The sequence below is a fragment of the Calidris pugnax genome, unplaced genomic scaffold (genome assembly GCF_001431845.1).
Source record: "Calidris pugnax isolate Ruff unplaced genomic scaffold, ASM143184v1 scaffold180, whole genome shotgun sequence".
Taxonomy (NCBI): Eukaryota; Metazoa; Chordata; class Aves; order Charadriiformes; family Scolopacidae; genus Calidris; species Calidris pugnax.
Window position 1 is genome coordinate 1,545,686 of NW_015090916.1, and position 15,404 is coordinate 1,561,089.

Here is a 15,404-nt window from a genome sequence, read left to right on the forward strand (position 1 = left end):
GAGGCACGGAGTACGATGGCAACACTCTGCAGAATTCCCTGACATGAAATGCCAGGTTATGAAAAATAATGACATTGTGGGGAGCCCTGCCACTTGAGATCTTTGACAGATGTGTGCTTGTGAGAACCCGAGTGTCTTAATTGCACTCTTGGAATCATTACGAACCCCTCCCAGACCCACAATCAGAACGGGACCTAGCGGTGCTGCACAGCACTGTTCATCAATGGCGTTTGTCAGAGAGGAGAAACCTCTTCTGATCCAAGACCACAGGTCCAAAGAGAGCCAGGGTAAGTATGGCCTACATAGGGCCAATGCAAAATAAAACCTGGCCCTTCCTTTCTGCTGACCACCTATAGATTTCAGTGCTTTTTAGAAATATTAGTAGACTGGTGATCTTCCCAACCATATCACCAAAATCACCTTTTTTCCCAGATAACAGGAAAGCCTCATCTACTTAGAAGACATAATAGTAAGAAAATTAGACATGCAACAAGGAGATTAATATGAAACATTCTAATATTACTCTAAGGTAAACTTAGAATGCTGAGAATCTACTGCTGAAGGTGCTGTACAAATGCCCCAAACAGGGGCAAGCAAGGACACTCAGCATGCACGGCTGCCTTTCATCCTGAGTTTGGGCACCATGGGCAATGCCAAGAGCCATCCCTGCAGTTCAAGGCTGCAGGCAGTCCTTTCAGTCCACGCAAGGCTCAGCAGAGAGACGTTGCTAAGACTAATGAGAGAAGAAACATCTTGTGCTGGAGAAGCCCTTACACATGCTTTCCTGACCAATTTCAGTGGCAAAGTGAGAAACACTACTCTGTTCAGCCAAGTAACTTCAGATACCTGAAAGACATGATTTTCATGAGGCCTGAGGGTCAACAGTTTTGGTCTTTTGAGGAGTCTAAACAGTGCACTCAAGAAACGAGCTGCTTAGATTTATGTCCTGTTACTGCTCCCTTCAAAAGACATTGCTGACATGTGCTGCCTTGGCTGTCAGCGTTGGCAGTTCTTGGTTAAGAACATGATATAATCATCAGTGTATTTATCAGCAGGGACAAAAGACTAAAATGCATTTGAACAAGCGAAAAAGGGGAGGATGGAGACCTATGACTAATTTTAGAAATAACAAGCTGCAAGTTGCACAGTCACAAAGCGGAGGCTGGAATGCAGTTTTCCAGAGTTTGTAAAGACTCATTTAATTTCTACAGAAACTGAGCACCAAACAGGTAATTTTCTCTGCAAATTGCTTCTATCACTTCTGTAATGCTCTGCAAGAGGAATGTATTTCCCCTGTGTCTTCTTAATCCCCTGTTATTTTCATTATAAATTTAATTAAGCTCTTCTAGAGAACATTCTGTGACATACGAGCTGAGTTTTGTTTTTCCGTCAGAGTGATGACAGAAATGAGCTGCTGAATTATGTGGCAATTGGATTTCTTTTTTCTGTGTAAATATTTCAAATGATGTTAAACAGTGGAGACATTCACTTTCCCCAGCTGAATCAGTACTGCTAAAGTTAAGAGAAAGAGCCGTACAGAAAAGGTCTGTGTCTGAAGTGTGCCTACCAGCCAGTCCTCTCCCCCTGTGGACAATGCCCACAGCTGCCATTTTGCAGAACATCTCAAGAACAGATCAGGTAAACGTAAGCAGACCTTGGACCAAAACTTCAAATGCAGCAATCTGCAGAGCAGAAATGTATCCAGAAGAGTCTCCTACTCTTTGTTGTGAAAGCGGAATTTAAGGCTCTCCCCTAGATTAGAGCGCAGCTGAACACTGCTTCCTTCTGATAGCTTTTTCTTTCTGTGCTGGCCCTCATTGCAAGATATTATTATTCCAGGGAGGACTCTTGTGAGTGTCCTCTTTGTTTTACTTGGGACTGGTTACCAAGCAACACAGCCTGTGTTATCGATGTTCCATTAGAACATAACTTGAATGGGACACTTTTTGTCTTGGTTTTCTCTTTGCAAATTTTAAGGAGAAGATTTATTGTAGGCTAATTCCCTTTTTCTAACATTCTGTTCATTTCATACAGTTAGTTGACACTATTGGATTAAATTTATCAAATCACCAGATTACCAGCGTTCCGAGTAACACAAATTATGTCTGAAGATGGATATTATCATAATCACTGTTTATGTTACCATGCAGAGGTCCTCAAAACAGGGTCTAGGCTATCTTGTGTGAAAAATAAATTCACACTTCCCTCCCTCCCAGTTTTCCATTTTAACAAAGTGACAGTTGAGAACATCTGCCTTTGTTCCTGTCTGATAAACAGCTGGTGGAGTCACCGATACAGTAAAGACAGCAGTTTTGCAAAAGCTTAGCATTCACAACTGAGTCCAGGTTTCTGAAGACCCATACAACCTGCTTCTTATATTTCAGCTACAGGATTTTCAGAGCTGGATGTAAACATCAAAAAGAAAACCCAAGCCTTCCTTACTGAATAATTAAACCCTTAATGCCTGGTGCTGCTCAACATTTATGAGGGATTCTGGTATTGCAAACCTTTCAACTTTGGTTCCCAGGAGGGGAAAGCAAGACAAGGCCATGCGACACTAGCTGATGTCATGGTCAAATATGCAAAAACCATACTGATACTTCAAAAAAAAAAAAAAAAGTCCATCAGTTTCTATATCATGTTAGAAAAGCAGTTGAGGAATGTTCTATTATTCCCCTCATCTTTCACAAATGCCACCATATGTAGGAATACGCAGAGATCAGCAAAAAAGCGCATACATATGGAGAAGGCACGGGGAAGTGAACCATGCTGCTTTTAATTCTCATGTCTCTACAACTCAGTTAAAGCCACAGTTATAATCAACGCAGACCAGCTGGGAAACATGCACTGTGCACAGCAGGCAGAATTCAGTCCTTCAAGCCTCACTTCCTCCTGCCCCCCCCCCGCCCCCCCCCCATCTGCTGCCTGGAGGTTAAAGGGAGTAAACTGAACCCTAGAGACTCCAGTCACAAATTTGAGCCCTTGATAGTACACACTCAGAAAAAGAGCAAACAAAAATAAACCCCAAACCCACAAAACCCTTCCCCAGACTGACTTCAATTACTGCTGAGGTTTTGGGTTCTTTTCTGGCCTGCTGGATTTTTTTTTTTTTTTTGGTAAACGTTAATGCCACCATATGTAGGAATACGCAGAGATCAGCAAAAAAGCGCATACATATGGAGAAGGCACGGGGAAGTGAACCATGCTGCTTTTAATTCTCATGTCTCTACAACTCAGTTAAAGCCACAGTTATAATCAACGCAGACCAGCTGGGAAACATGCACTGTGCACAGCAGGCAGAATTCAGTCCTTCAAGCCTCACTTCCTCCTGCCCCCCCCCCGCCCCCCCCCCATCTGCTGCCTGGAGGTTAAAGGGAGTAAACTGAACCCTAGAGACTCCAGTCACAAATTTGAGCCCTTGATAGTACACACTCAGAAAAAGAGCAAACAAAAATAAACCCCAAACCCACAAAACCCTTCCCCAGACTGACTTCAATTACTGCTGAGGTTTTGGGTTCTTTTCTGGCCTGCTGGATTTTTTTTTTTTTTTGGTAAACGTTACTAGTACAGGGAGACCAGTATTCCTGCTGCCAGTCACATCCATCATCTTGCAGAATTTCAAGCATCACTGCTATGAAAGGCATCTTCAAAGTGATATTAGAGTAAAAATGTCACACCAAGGGAGAGCTATCTGTCTATGCCTCATACTTCTTTAATGTTACGCCTTTGACAGCTTAACAACAGCTAAACAGCTTAGGTCTCAGCAAGAGATTTCCAGGCTGTTTGAGTATGAGAAGTATGACATTTTAATTAGAGGCGAAGCTTCCGATTTGCTACAAACACCCCTCTGTTTGAGGCTAAGCATGAGAAATGCCATTTCTGCAGCATAGCATGTGGCAGCAACAGTGGCTGCATGGGTCTGAGTTCGGCTTTTCCCACTGGAGCCCCAGGCACCGCTGTGGTCAACGCTACTGGTGCTAGTGGGGCCTTTCCACAGGGAAACTGCCCATCCTCTTCATCTCACACAGCAACCACTGCCAGCGGCATTTTGAGTTATTTAACAAAAAGGCGAAGGAAAACAGTCCTCACATGTTAACTTTTTCAGCAGTTTCTCCCTCCTCTCTCTGCCCCTGGAACCCAGACCTGTGGTTTCTCCTGTCTGCCATGTCCTGTGGGCATCCCAGCAGATGCCCAATAGCTATGAGGCTGGCTGGGCCACCAATCTCCCAGGCTTCCCATTGTTCTGAACTTAAAAGAAAGGATGCTTACTGTGCAACCCTGAGAACTCTCTGGGGAGCTTTGGAGACAGCTCACTGCTGCCCAATTGCAGTTAAGCAAACTAAAAATGTACTCGCTTCAAAATACTCCTGTTAAATAATGAAGCTAGGGCACCTCATGAGAACGTCCGAATTTGAGGTGGAGAATGACATCCTTATGGGAGCAAAGTTTGACTATTTCCATTGCAAGTGTTAGTATGAAAGAATCCCCAGGATGTGTGTGGGGGGGTGTTAGCCAGACATCTATTCCCAATTCTGCTATTGTTAACGACACGTAATGAAATTTGCCTTTGGAATGCCACAGACTCCCAGGAGGTAATTATAACATCAGCAAGATGCATGTAAAGGTATTGTCCTTTTCACTCTCCTGTGACACAAAACCATCAGAAATAGATGATATTAGCCAAAGACCTGCTATCTGAATAAGTAATAAAACCATCTTGAGTGTAAAGCTTGTATCAAGGCATTGAGAAAGCACAGAGAACAGACAGAACAAGAACTGTATCATTTCAGAGCTCAGCATTTGTGGCTAGTTTAGTGCATTAAATTGCAGGCTTCCCCTAATTAATGAGAAATGGGCATCCCCACCCAGGCATCTCTCTGTGTGAAAGGACCATTGGAAGAGGGTGGCATTCTGAGAGGCACTTGGGACCTTGGCATTTAGTCTTCAATTAGCTGTCTTCTCTCAATTCCTTGGGCACTGACTTAATGCAAAAGATGTCATTATCCTCCCTCTTTTCCACTTCAGCTGATGAGAAAGAAAAAGTACTAGCAGCAGAATAGCCTCTTTCAAAACACTGTCTGTCTCCATGCCCTGGACTGAAGACAGGGCACATTTAGCAGCCAACACTGGGAAACAGATCTGGATTTCAGAGCTAGGCTTCAAAGATAAACAGATGGTTTTAGCTCTTTGGCAGGGAAATACTGTAATGGCTAAAAAAAGATCAGGGAGCATATTGAGCAAGTGATGCTCCCCCATCATCTGAAGGGCAATTCTGCAGATGCTCTCACTGTACATAGTGCCCAATTCCTACAGAAGCGAACATCATCCATGAACAAGAAGTAAACTGGGAGCCATCTGAAATAATCCAGTTTACATGTATGCAATCTTTATATTTGCAATAATCTCTCTCCCAAGGTGTCCCCAGGGAGATAAAACCAGGACAAGAAAGGAAGAGAACTGAGGAGATATTAGCACAGGTGATTGAAAGTTCACTCCATATTGTATGGTGGGTACAAACTACATGATTCCTTCGTCTCAATTATCGCAGCCTTTAATCCCACTCTGTACGTCCCCTTTCCTTCTCCATCCCTTTGAAAACTTGCATCATAAGCTGACTCTGGAAGGTAGGCAAACGGTATTTCCATTCTTGAGTAATTTCTGAATACCTCAAGCTTGTTTTTGTTGCAGAAAAAAAGGTACATTTTTAAGCTCCCTTCAAAATAAAACCTCACCAGCATTTCAATTCATAAACTCCACAGCAGAAGCTAGCAAATGCTAAAAATTAACCATTTTAATATAACCCATTTTAAAGTAATATCTAAAAGTTTTGCTTTGGTGTCAAAGCATCATGAAAAACAATCCAAAGATACTATGCATTAATATTTTAAGTTAATGTAAAAATGAAAGTGAAATTAGTAGAGGCTGGGCTTTTTAATCTTCTCAAGATTTGGATGTTATCTTGCAGCACTGAATGAATCATGTCAACTTTTTACATAAGTAGCACCATCCATTTCCCCTCAGAAGAGGGTTCAATTGAAAACAACATCAACTGTATCCTTTCATAATGTAATAAAGTTAGTCTCTTGTACACAGCCAGGAGAAAACCTTTTTGGCATACAAAAAATTTGGCAGGTTTCCTTCAAGATCTGCAGGCAGATATTTGCAAGGCCATATTGCAGAGATGGTAACTGTATTGCCACTGTGCAAGGCAGGGTACTGGACAGCCCATTCAATCAGGAGGTAAACCTGGAACCCAAAGACCCCTATGCCCTGAACTAGGAGGGGAAAGTAAACTAGGAACCTTCCTGCCTTTGTGGTTCACGTTGCTCCCACATCTGCCGTTCTCCAGAGCTGCAGGTGATCCAGCATCTCCCAGAGCAAAGCAGCCCACAGCCTGCCCTTGGGGATGCAGGCAGCCCCCTGTCTCTACCCAGTTTATAATAGTGTACTCATTACATGTTCCACTGGTCAAATGTTAAAAGGAAAATAAATGCATGAGAAGTGACTAAGAGATTTTTAATAGCAGGCATTGTCATTACAATCATCCTTCCTGATCTTTTATTTAGCGTAGTCCAGAGAACTTCAGTGGGTTAAAGCTAATCTAAGGAAAAACATGCTGTATTACACAATGAAATATAGTTATGACTCACACATCACAAAATAGCTTAGCTCTCATAGGGCATTTTAAACCTGATGTTCTGCTCTGTGGTAATCAAAAAACTGCCAGCTTTTCCCAGGCAATAAACATTAGACACACCAAGTCTAGAGGAAGCCACTGAGCAGAACCTCCCTGCACTAGAGCAATTGTAGTCGTTAGCCAGAGCTCTCTTTCATGTGGCATTCACTCTTGTTCACACGAGGTAAAGAACCAGTACAACGTTTCTGAATGGCTGAAGTGCTAAAGGTGACGCTGGAATACCAGCAGAACAAACAAGAACAATTACTGATGTTCAGCTAGAGGAGACAGTCTCCAGCACAGTCAAGTTTCTTTTCAGCCCAAGCACAGCCACTGGAACTTTACCAGCTCTCTGTTCAGACCCAGTAAGCCTATTTGTCTGGAGCCCACCATTCTCTCACTCCAGGAAGCAAATTATGTTTGCATTATCGCTTTGGCTTGCTTTCTGGGACCTGAAGTGCACTGCACGCACAGACATTTCTATTTCTCCATCTATAAAGGATAAAAAGCAACACTTGCTGAAATAATGACTCCCAGCTAATAATGTCCAGCAGGGAAGATGCATCTTCTCCCCTGCAGAGCTACAGATTATTTGTTTACATTGCAGCACCTTTCCAGCTAAGATGATGAAAGAAAGTCATCATCCCAGGCACATTTTGGAAGCATTTAGTAAATTGTGGTAGGATTGTCACAAGCTGCACAAAAGTACTACTTACTATGACAAAAGAATCAAATCCATGAATACCATATGTTCTCCAGAAAAGTAATCAGGCTCTAGAACGTCTTCTTGATAGAGATCAAGAATCATTTCCCAGCAGAGACATAACTTAAACCTTGACCTGAAGACAGCCAGTACTCTTGTGTCTCAACTGCTAAGTAACAACTTCTTTGGGGCTAGAAAGTCTCCTTTGCTCTCAAGCCAGCATACTGAGTGATCTGTGCTGCTACCTAACTTATTGTTGAGCAATTTCCCTGATTCTTCACCTCTAAAAACAATCCCCACAAATAGGACCATACATAAAAATAGGACACATTTGTCATAAAGCCTGCTCTACTCATCCACAGCAGCATATTTTCAGCAGAAAAGATTGAATCTAGAGAACTGAATTCCATACCTTAATCACAGCTCTCCAGAAGACCCCATCTCCTCAAAGACTACATGAAGGCTCTTAGAGACGAGCCTTTTAAGATAATACATTCAGCTGACTGTGATAAGCCCCACCTGTCTGTTTCCACAGAGTAAATACCTGCTAACTTTCCCAGCTGCTCAGTGCTCTTGAAAAAAAAAAAAAAGGCTATGAGAATTTGGGGTCACCCAAATTAGATGCTGGTTTTCTAAGTAGGAACTCTTTCAATCAGTCTATGAAACTCCCAAAGCAACATTTTGCAGTTAAGACTGGAGATCATTGGTAGCCCTCATGGCAGGGAATATGATTCAGAATGGCACGTGCTTTTCAGCTTATCCTTAGGGCCATCTTTCTAATGACAGCCTTGGTGTTTAAAGGCTGAGGTGTGGAGGCAGTAAATAAGTAATTTGAATGCTTAGGAAAAAAGCTCTTGGCTCCCTTTTTCCTGAAGGGATGGCAAGGTATTATTCTGGAATTTCTTTTATCTGTGTTGTATCCATTTACATACTTTCTACTACTGGTTTTGTCTTCCTTCCTTGTTTTATTTTATTTTTGTTACAAAAATGAGGTGCAAGAGAATCTGACACATTGCTGTACCATATGCTTAGTGTCTATTTCCAGCAGCAGGTGAGAATCTCATGATTCAATGCCCACCTGTGGCAAGGCTGTTTTACACTAATCTGCTCTATAGGAAAACATGGAATAAACCCAAGAAACTCTGTGGAGAACATGTATGGATGGATTCCTGTGCACAGATTCAGCGTTGCGGATATGAAAAGGGAGTATATATATCTATCCATTTCCATCCTTGCACAGTAAATATTAAAACACGAAAGCATTGCCTAAAGCCACCATCACCAAGCCAAAATGTTCCACAAGCTTGGTCAGACTGGAAAATAGCTTGTCAGCTTCCTTCTGCAGCTGCATTTTCTTTTACTCTTTTAGTGTTTGTGCTTAGAAAGTTCTGTTTAAAAAAAAAAGTTATTTTCCTGTAATCACCAGGTGACAGGATATGCTGGTTTAAGGCATACCACCTGATATTGGAAAAGTCAAATCATAAATGCCAGGCTTGATTAATCTACAAATCTGTCCTTCCCGGAACAAATCTGGGTCTTGAAATCTTAGCATCATTCACCAGGGTCCTATTCCCCGATTTATTCATCAACGAGTTCTGGCCTTGAAGCAGCGTAATGATGTTTTCTCTCTGATGTCTAATTGCCAACTGGAGGGCTGTACAGCCAGTGATATCTTCCACGTCAAGCAGAGCACCAGCCTTAATCAAGGTCTTTATGATGGCCATATTGCCCTTGAGGACAGCAAGGTGCAAGGGGGTCCAACCCATTTTGTTCTTAGCATTGACATCTGCCTTGCACTCCAGAAGATTGATGACAGTCAAAAAGGAGCCCCGCTGGACTGCAAAATGGAGGGGGGCCCACTCTGACTTCTCAGCGATGTTGGGATCTGCCCCACACCTCAATAGCTCACAGACTACCGGCTCATCGCTGTAGCGAGTAGCCAAGTGAAGTGGTGTCCAGTCCATGCTTCCTTTGGCATTCAGTTTGGCATGGCTATCTTTTAGCAGGTGGATGATTTCAATGTGTCCTTTGAAAGAAGCCAGGTGCAGGGGAGTCCAACCTTTGTCTGTTCTTAGCTCCACATTAGCTCCATATTTGATGAGTTTCTCACAGATGAGATACTTCCCCCTCACCACAGCCAGGTGCAGGGCACTGTAATGATTTTGATCCAGGGTGTTGACGGAGGTCCCGTTCTTCAGCAAATAATGGACGACCCTGAACTTCCCCCTCTCCACAGCAACATGGAGTGGGGTTCTATGGTTCTTCTGTTTTTTCTCCAGGTCTGCTCCTTGACTGGCAAGCAGTTTCACCAAGCTGACGTGTCCAAAGCAAGCTGCCACATGGAGGGCAGTTTTCCCATCAACCTCCTGGGTGTTGGAGTCAGCCTGGCGAGATAGCAGCACTCGGGCCACATTCTCAAAGTTGTTTTGTGATGCCAAGTGCAGAGGGGTCCACCCATCATGCTCTTGAGCATTTACCTGTGCCTGGTGGTCCAGCAAGAGGCGTACGATTCTGTCATCCCCATTCTGAGCAGCAAAGTGAAGAGGTGTCCAACCATCATCATCAGGCATATTGATGTCTGCATCATGCTCTATCAGAACTGAGCAGATCTCTGGCGACCTCTTCTGAACAGCCATAATGAGTGGGGTATAGCCACAGACTACCTGGCTGTTTACATCAGCTTTACAGCTCAGGAGAAACTTCACTTTTTCCACATTTCCCTGGATCACCATGAGGTGAAGCAATGTGAGGCCATTTTCATGGACTCTACAGATTTCCTCTGACAGGATGTCATCTGGACTGTAAGAAGGTGGGATACGAACCTCCTGATTACCACTTTCTAAAGGCAGGGGACACAAGACAGGAGAGAGAGTAAGACCAAGTGAAATAGCTTGGTGCACACAAGATGGGAAGGAAAACATGTGAATCTTAATAGTATGAAATGAAATAAAAACCATTTTTGAGATAGGGAATATGAAGTGGGGCAAGACAGCTGCATACAGTCTCTTAGAAAGCAGTGGGATATTCGGCCTCTCCCTCACATGAACTGTAGCTGCTATTTTCTGTATAGTTTATTTTCCTTAATTTAAAAAGAAAAATTACCCAGCATGGAAAAATTTATTGAGCCACATCCTTATCACTGGTGAGCAAGGAAATAAGCTGCTTTTTGCAGGCTTCCCCTTCTTTATTTTTGAATGGTAAAGGAAGTCCCCTACTTACCACCACTTCTGGTGTCTTGGGGGAAGGCAAACTCTTCTTTGTCACTCTCATTTTCAGGAAGAGGAAAAGAAAAAGGCATAAGTCAATGTTCCTTATTTACATACTTTAACATTTCACAGAGTTCTTCTTTGCTAGTGCTCTAGAATTTTGTATTATCACCTGAATACTTTTTTATCCAATCCTGTTACTGCACCTAAAACTCAGCAGAGCAAATCATGACACTAACAAGAATGTGGGAGCCTGACAATTATCTCAGGCTATCAATGAGATGTTTTCTCCTCTTACTCATTTACTCCTGAACATACATATATTCTACTTCCTTATTGCAGCACGTGCCCATGGCAGCATCCCAGCTGGTAGTTTTCTTTGTTGTATAGGGAACCCAAACAACCCCACCTCCTCAATCCTCTATACTCTGGCATTTTGTTTCTTGATGACTGCGCAACGAGGCAAATCCTCAAAATAGCAATAGTTCTCAACTGCTACTTCTCCCTGTATGAAGCTGACTTCTAGGCACAATTACACTCCAGTTGCTGGTCTAGAATTGTGACTATCCTGAAACCTAATTTATTTCTTAGTCAGAGAAACACAGGAATTTAAAACTTTATTTTTTTTTCTTCTAGGAGTGTTGTTTAAACTGGAATGCCCTCAGTTCCATGGAACTGGAAAGCTGTCATCTAAGCACAAATGCCAGTGCCTTCAGCAGAACCCCTGTGATTCTGTGTCTGCTTGAGCTTCTTTTAATGACTGAGGCCTACATTATAAACCCATTTCATCTGAGCAGCTAGAAAGAAAGGTCTTCCTCTCAGAGCATCACTTAGAACACTGGCCAGCTTGCTGAATTTATTTGCAAGTTTCCTATCCCCTTGAATGAATTACAGATGTACAACCTCTTCAAACACACTGCACAAAGGTTGCTGTGGCGTCCTTATTGTCTGATGATAAACAGCCATGAGAGAGGAAACACATTCTCAAGAACTGGCAAGAACAGGGAAAGGACTCAGTGGAATTTCCCAAGTGGTCCTGGGAAGCCTTACTCACCTGCTGGTTCGCGGAGATAGCAGGCTTGTGGGACATCTTTCTAACAAGGCGCTCGTTCTCTGGATCTACTACAAGGCTTTGTATCAGTGACAGCAGCATGTCTGTTTCTACAGGGATATCTACCAGAGCAAAAAGACTGTTAGCTGTACACACTACCCAGACGTTCAGTACCCAGTCAGCACCCAAGGTTGTGGAAGTCTTCTATGTATCCTCCACACGGGGAGGAAGGAAAGAGGATGTGCTGACAGCAAATGGGCACCAAGCATTTCCAAGGCAACAGGCAATTTAACTGGCAAGGAGTTGTATACAAGCTTATCCCCCACTCATTAATCTATGCAGCTGACCCTTGGTTAATCCATGTCATAATCAGCTACTACACCTGTAAAGCTTGGCCTTTGCTTAGGGTCTTGATCCCAACACCTCTTCATTAAGTCAACCATCTGCTGGCATTCCCCTGGCCAGTCATCGCTGATGGGTTCTAGGCAGGGCCTCTTTCCTGCAGCAACCTTGACTATAATGGCCATCATGTTGGCTCCTGAGAAAAAAGCAATACGTGTTCAGCTTTTTCTCTGTGAAAATGGCTGTAATAAACATTTACTAAGTGCAGAGCATATAAGAAGCATACATATTTACCTGCATAAGGTTTCTTCTGCATAAGTACCTCCCAAATGACAATTCCAAAGCTGCAGGCAATGAGAGATCATGAGCAATCATTCCCATATGTACATGAACATAAAATTCACTTTTTGCTTTCATCTCCTTGAGAAATGGGAAAATTAGGAAAGAAATTCTTCAGGATGGAAGGCTTTCATCCCCCACACCTAAAGGACAAGATCTTATGAATCATCACGTACCTCTCTGATGCCTCAGTGAAAGGGTTGGTGTAGTGAATGAGGGATTTAGAGCCAGACTCTCAGTGCCTTTTTTTCCACTTTATTCACATTGGGTTTTAGAGCCCTTGACTACTGCAAGTTCATACAGCCATGCAAATCCTCATTTGCTTCTTGTCTTGGGTTACTGTGTAGTGTAGTGGCTAAGGAGCTGACTAACTTCCAGAACATATATATGTAGCTGGTGTAAGTGAGCCGCAAAGCACTTTGGCCAAATGGAAAAAAGTAAAGTTAAAATCTGTTCTCCACCTGGTACTGACCAAAATGAAGCTGCATACCGAAGTAGACAAGCAATATTACAGTTGTTGGAAAATCAAAAGAAATGTAAGCCGCAACTGCTGTGAAAGAGCAGACACTCTGTTCTGTACTCTAATCTTTCTATAATAACTTCCAGCAAGCTAACAGGGTAGAACCTAAGGCAATACAGTCTGCAGCTCACATGGGATCGGTGCTGCATAGAGGTGCATCTGGTAAGAGAGATGATTATCCACAGATAATCCCACTCCCCACCACTGAGGTTGCAGTGGCACATATCACTCCCAGTGTGCTCCCCACCACGGACATTATGCAAGGCAGAGCACCAGAATATAAACAAAATGAGGCACTGTGCCAGTCCCTCTTGCTCTGCGTAAGAGGTAGGTGGCAACCTCGTGTGACCGCTGAACAGAAAGGCAGCCCTTACCTGTACACATCATATTTGATTCCCGGGGGCTTGCTGTTCTGGAGAAACATTTCTGGAGGGATGTAGCTCAAAGTGCCTCTCAAAGCAGAGCTTTCAATATATTGCATTCGGCTAGATTGCTCCATCCATTTTGATAGCCCAAAGTCTGAGATCTATCAGCAGAAAAAAAAAAAATAATCAGAGATCCCTCATAATGCTCACAATCTCACCCCTCCTTATTTTAGCTGGGAGATACCTCCATCCTTCACGATCAGGGATATGAGGAGGTGACTAGCAGTTGAAACGCCATAAAACCCTGGTAAAATTGTAGTCAGTGCTTTTCATTTAGTCCAGGAGATCAGCATTTCCTCCTAAGTTGAAGCCTTAAGTTCCCAGTTCTGGCACAGATTACTTGCATACTCTTGAGAATACCATGTAATTTGTTTACCAGCTGCTTCTTATAAGCCACACTGGTCAATCTTTTATTGAGTGCTCCTGAAGAACCTAATTTATTAGGCAGGATTCTGGACATACTTGGCAAAAATAACCTTTCTCTTATTTGTGAAATACGCTGTCTTTACAAACATGGCATTAAGGTCATACCTTGACATGCATATTCCCATCTAGGAGAATGTTCCCTGGTTTTAGATCTAAGTGCAGCAAAGGAGGTGTCATGCTATGCAGGAAATTCATAGCCAAGCCCATTTCATGGATAACCCGGAATTTGAGCTGCCATGACATTTTGTGAGTGGGAAGAATTTTCTCCAAGGACCCTCTCGCCATATATTCCATCACTATCCCCAAAGGACTGTTGCAGATGCCATAGATAGTGACAATGTGCTGGAATTTGATTTTCTCCATCTTGGTTGCCTCTTCCATTAGACAGTTCATACTGGTCCTGGAAAAATAAAAAAGAAAAAAGAGAATTGACTGATATCATTTCTCAGTTCTACAAGCTAAGTCACTGTACAGTAGCTTAGTGATATACACCCTTTCCAAGCAGCCCTGCCTACCCCAAAAAGATTAATTCCAATTTTCCCCTTGAATCGTTGATAATCCAATCACATCATGATCTTTTGCAGACTAAAATCTAACATACAAGGTGTCATGACTTTTCAAAATGACCTGAGGGTTGCTTTGGGCAAATTCAACCACTAGGCTCCTATAGAAAACGACCAAAACTTCCATCTTAGTCCAGCTCTTAGAAGACCTTCAGCGACCACAGAAAGCCTGGTCTGTGTGCTTGTTTTCACACTGTGGTGAAATACCCAAGTGATGCTTCCCTGAAAGCATGATGTCAGAAGCAGGCACAGCATGGTGAACCATGCTTTTTTCATGCACCGTATGTCCGCACGGTAGCCCCAGTGGTAGCCTGCACGCTGCTCGCAGGCATCCAGGGTCCAACAGCACACTAACCTGCTGAGCTTGAGTAGATGGAGGCTTGTAGGGCCAGAGGGCATGCCTTGGCCATACCTATACCTGAGGCTTTCTGTTGGGGAGTATGGTGAATCTGGTCACAAGGGGAGTCTAGACACGTCTGTCCACTGTTGCCAGTTTTGGCAGACCTGTTTCACTAAACCTTTACAACGTTTCCCAACCCGCTGAACGAGTTGGGGTGCCTAGGGTATGTTGACAGCAGCTAAGCGGTAAAATGCCAAAATTGCATTTAAAAAGCACACCCTGGGAATGAATCTGAGCTTGCAACAACATTATGCCAGGCCATTAATAGGTCTAAACATTGTTCAGATCAGCAAATCTTTCTAAAACAAGTAGAAACAGCCATTGAACTATAACCCAGATGCACAGAACTACAGGACTGATGCTGGCCCTTCTGACAACCCCCAGGAAAAGGAAGGATTTTTTGGCACAGCCATAGTGCAGGATAGTACAGTCTCGCTTTGTAATCCAGAATTCACAGGACTTCCTGAAAATTGTAATTGAAGTCAGACCAGCCTCAAGGCTGTTTGGACATATGTAAGGGGTGGGAATGTGTTTTATAACACCACACTGAAGTGAAAAGTTGTTTAAATGACAAAATAGTACAACTTCAGTCCCTGGTAGACCAGTACAGTGACTGTTAAAGGGACATGTACTGTTAGATATTTTACCCAACCTCAGATTTTCAGATTTAGTTTTTCAGATCCTGGTGATTGCAGAAAGATATATATATATTTAAAGTAAAATAAAAAAAAAAAAAAAAAAAAAACAAAAAAA

The 15,404-nt window shown here is 42.9% G+C and overlaps 1 protein-coding gene across 2 annotated transcripts in view; it reads right to left on the minus strand.

Moving 5' to 3' along the window:
* Window positions 1-6,502: 6,502 nt before the first annotated feature.
* ANKK1 (ankyrin repeat and kinase domain containing 1) overlaps window positions 6,503-15,404 on the minus strand; it is a 10,493-nt gene continuing 1,591 nt past the window's right edge. Inside the window, exons 2-9 of one of the 2 annotated variants that reach the window (XM_014949529.1) lie at window positions 13,794-14,088; window positions 13,212-13,363; window positions 12,273-12,322; window positions 12,019-12,174; window positions 11,640-11,758; window positions 10,599-10,644; window positions 9,857-10,218; window positions 6,503-9,763 (exon numbers count right to left, since the gene is read on the minus strand). In XM_014949529.1, coding sequence (XP_014805015.1) covers window positions 8,882-9,763; window positions 9,857-10,218; window positions 10,599-10,644; window positions 11,640-11,758; window positions 12,019-12,174; window positions 12,273-12,322; window positions 13,212-13,363; window positions 13,794-14,088 — 2,062 coding nt within the window. In that variant the 3' untranslated portion in view covers window positions 6,503-8,881. Of the gene's footprint in view, window positions 10,219-10,598; window positions 10,645-11,639; window positions 11,759-12,018; window positions 12,175-12,272; window positions 12,323-13,211; window positions 13,364-13,793; window positions 14,089-15,404 lie in introns of both variants that reach the window. The other variant, XM_014949528.1, reaches the window with a different exon arrangement.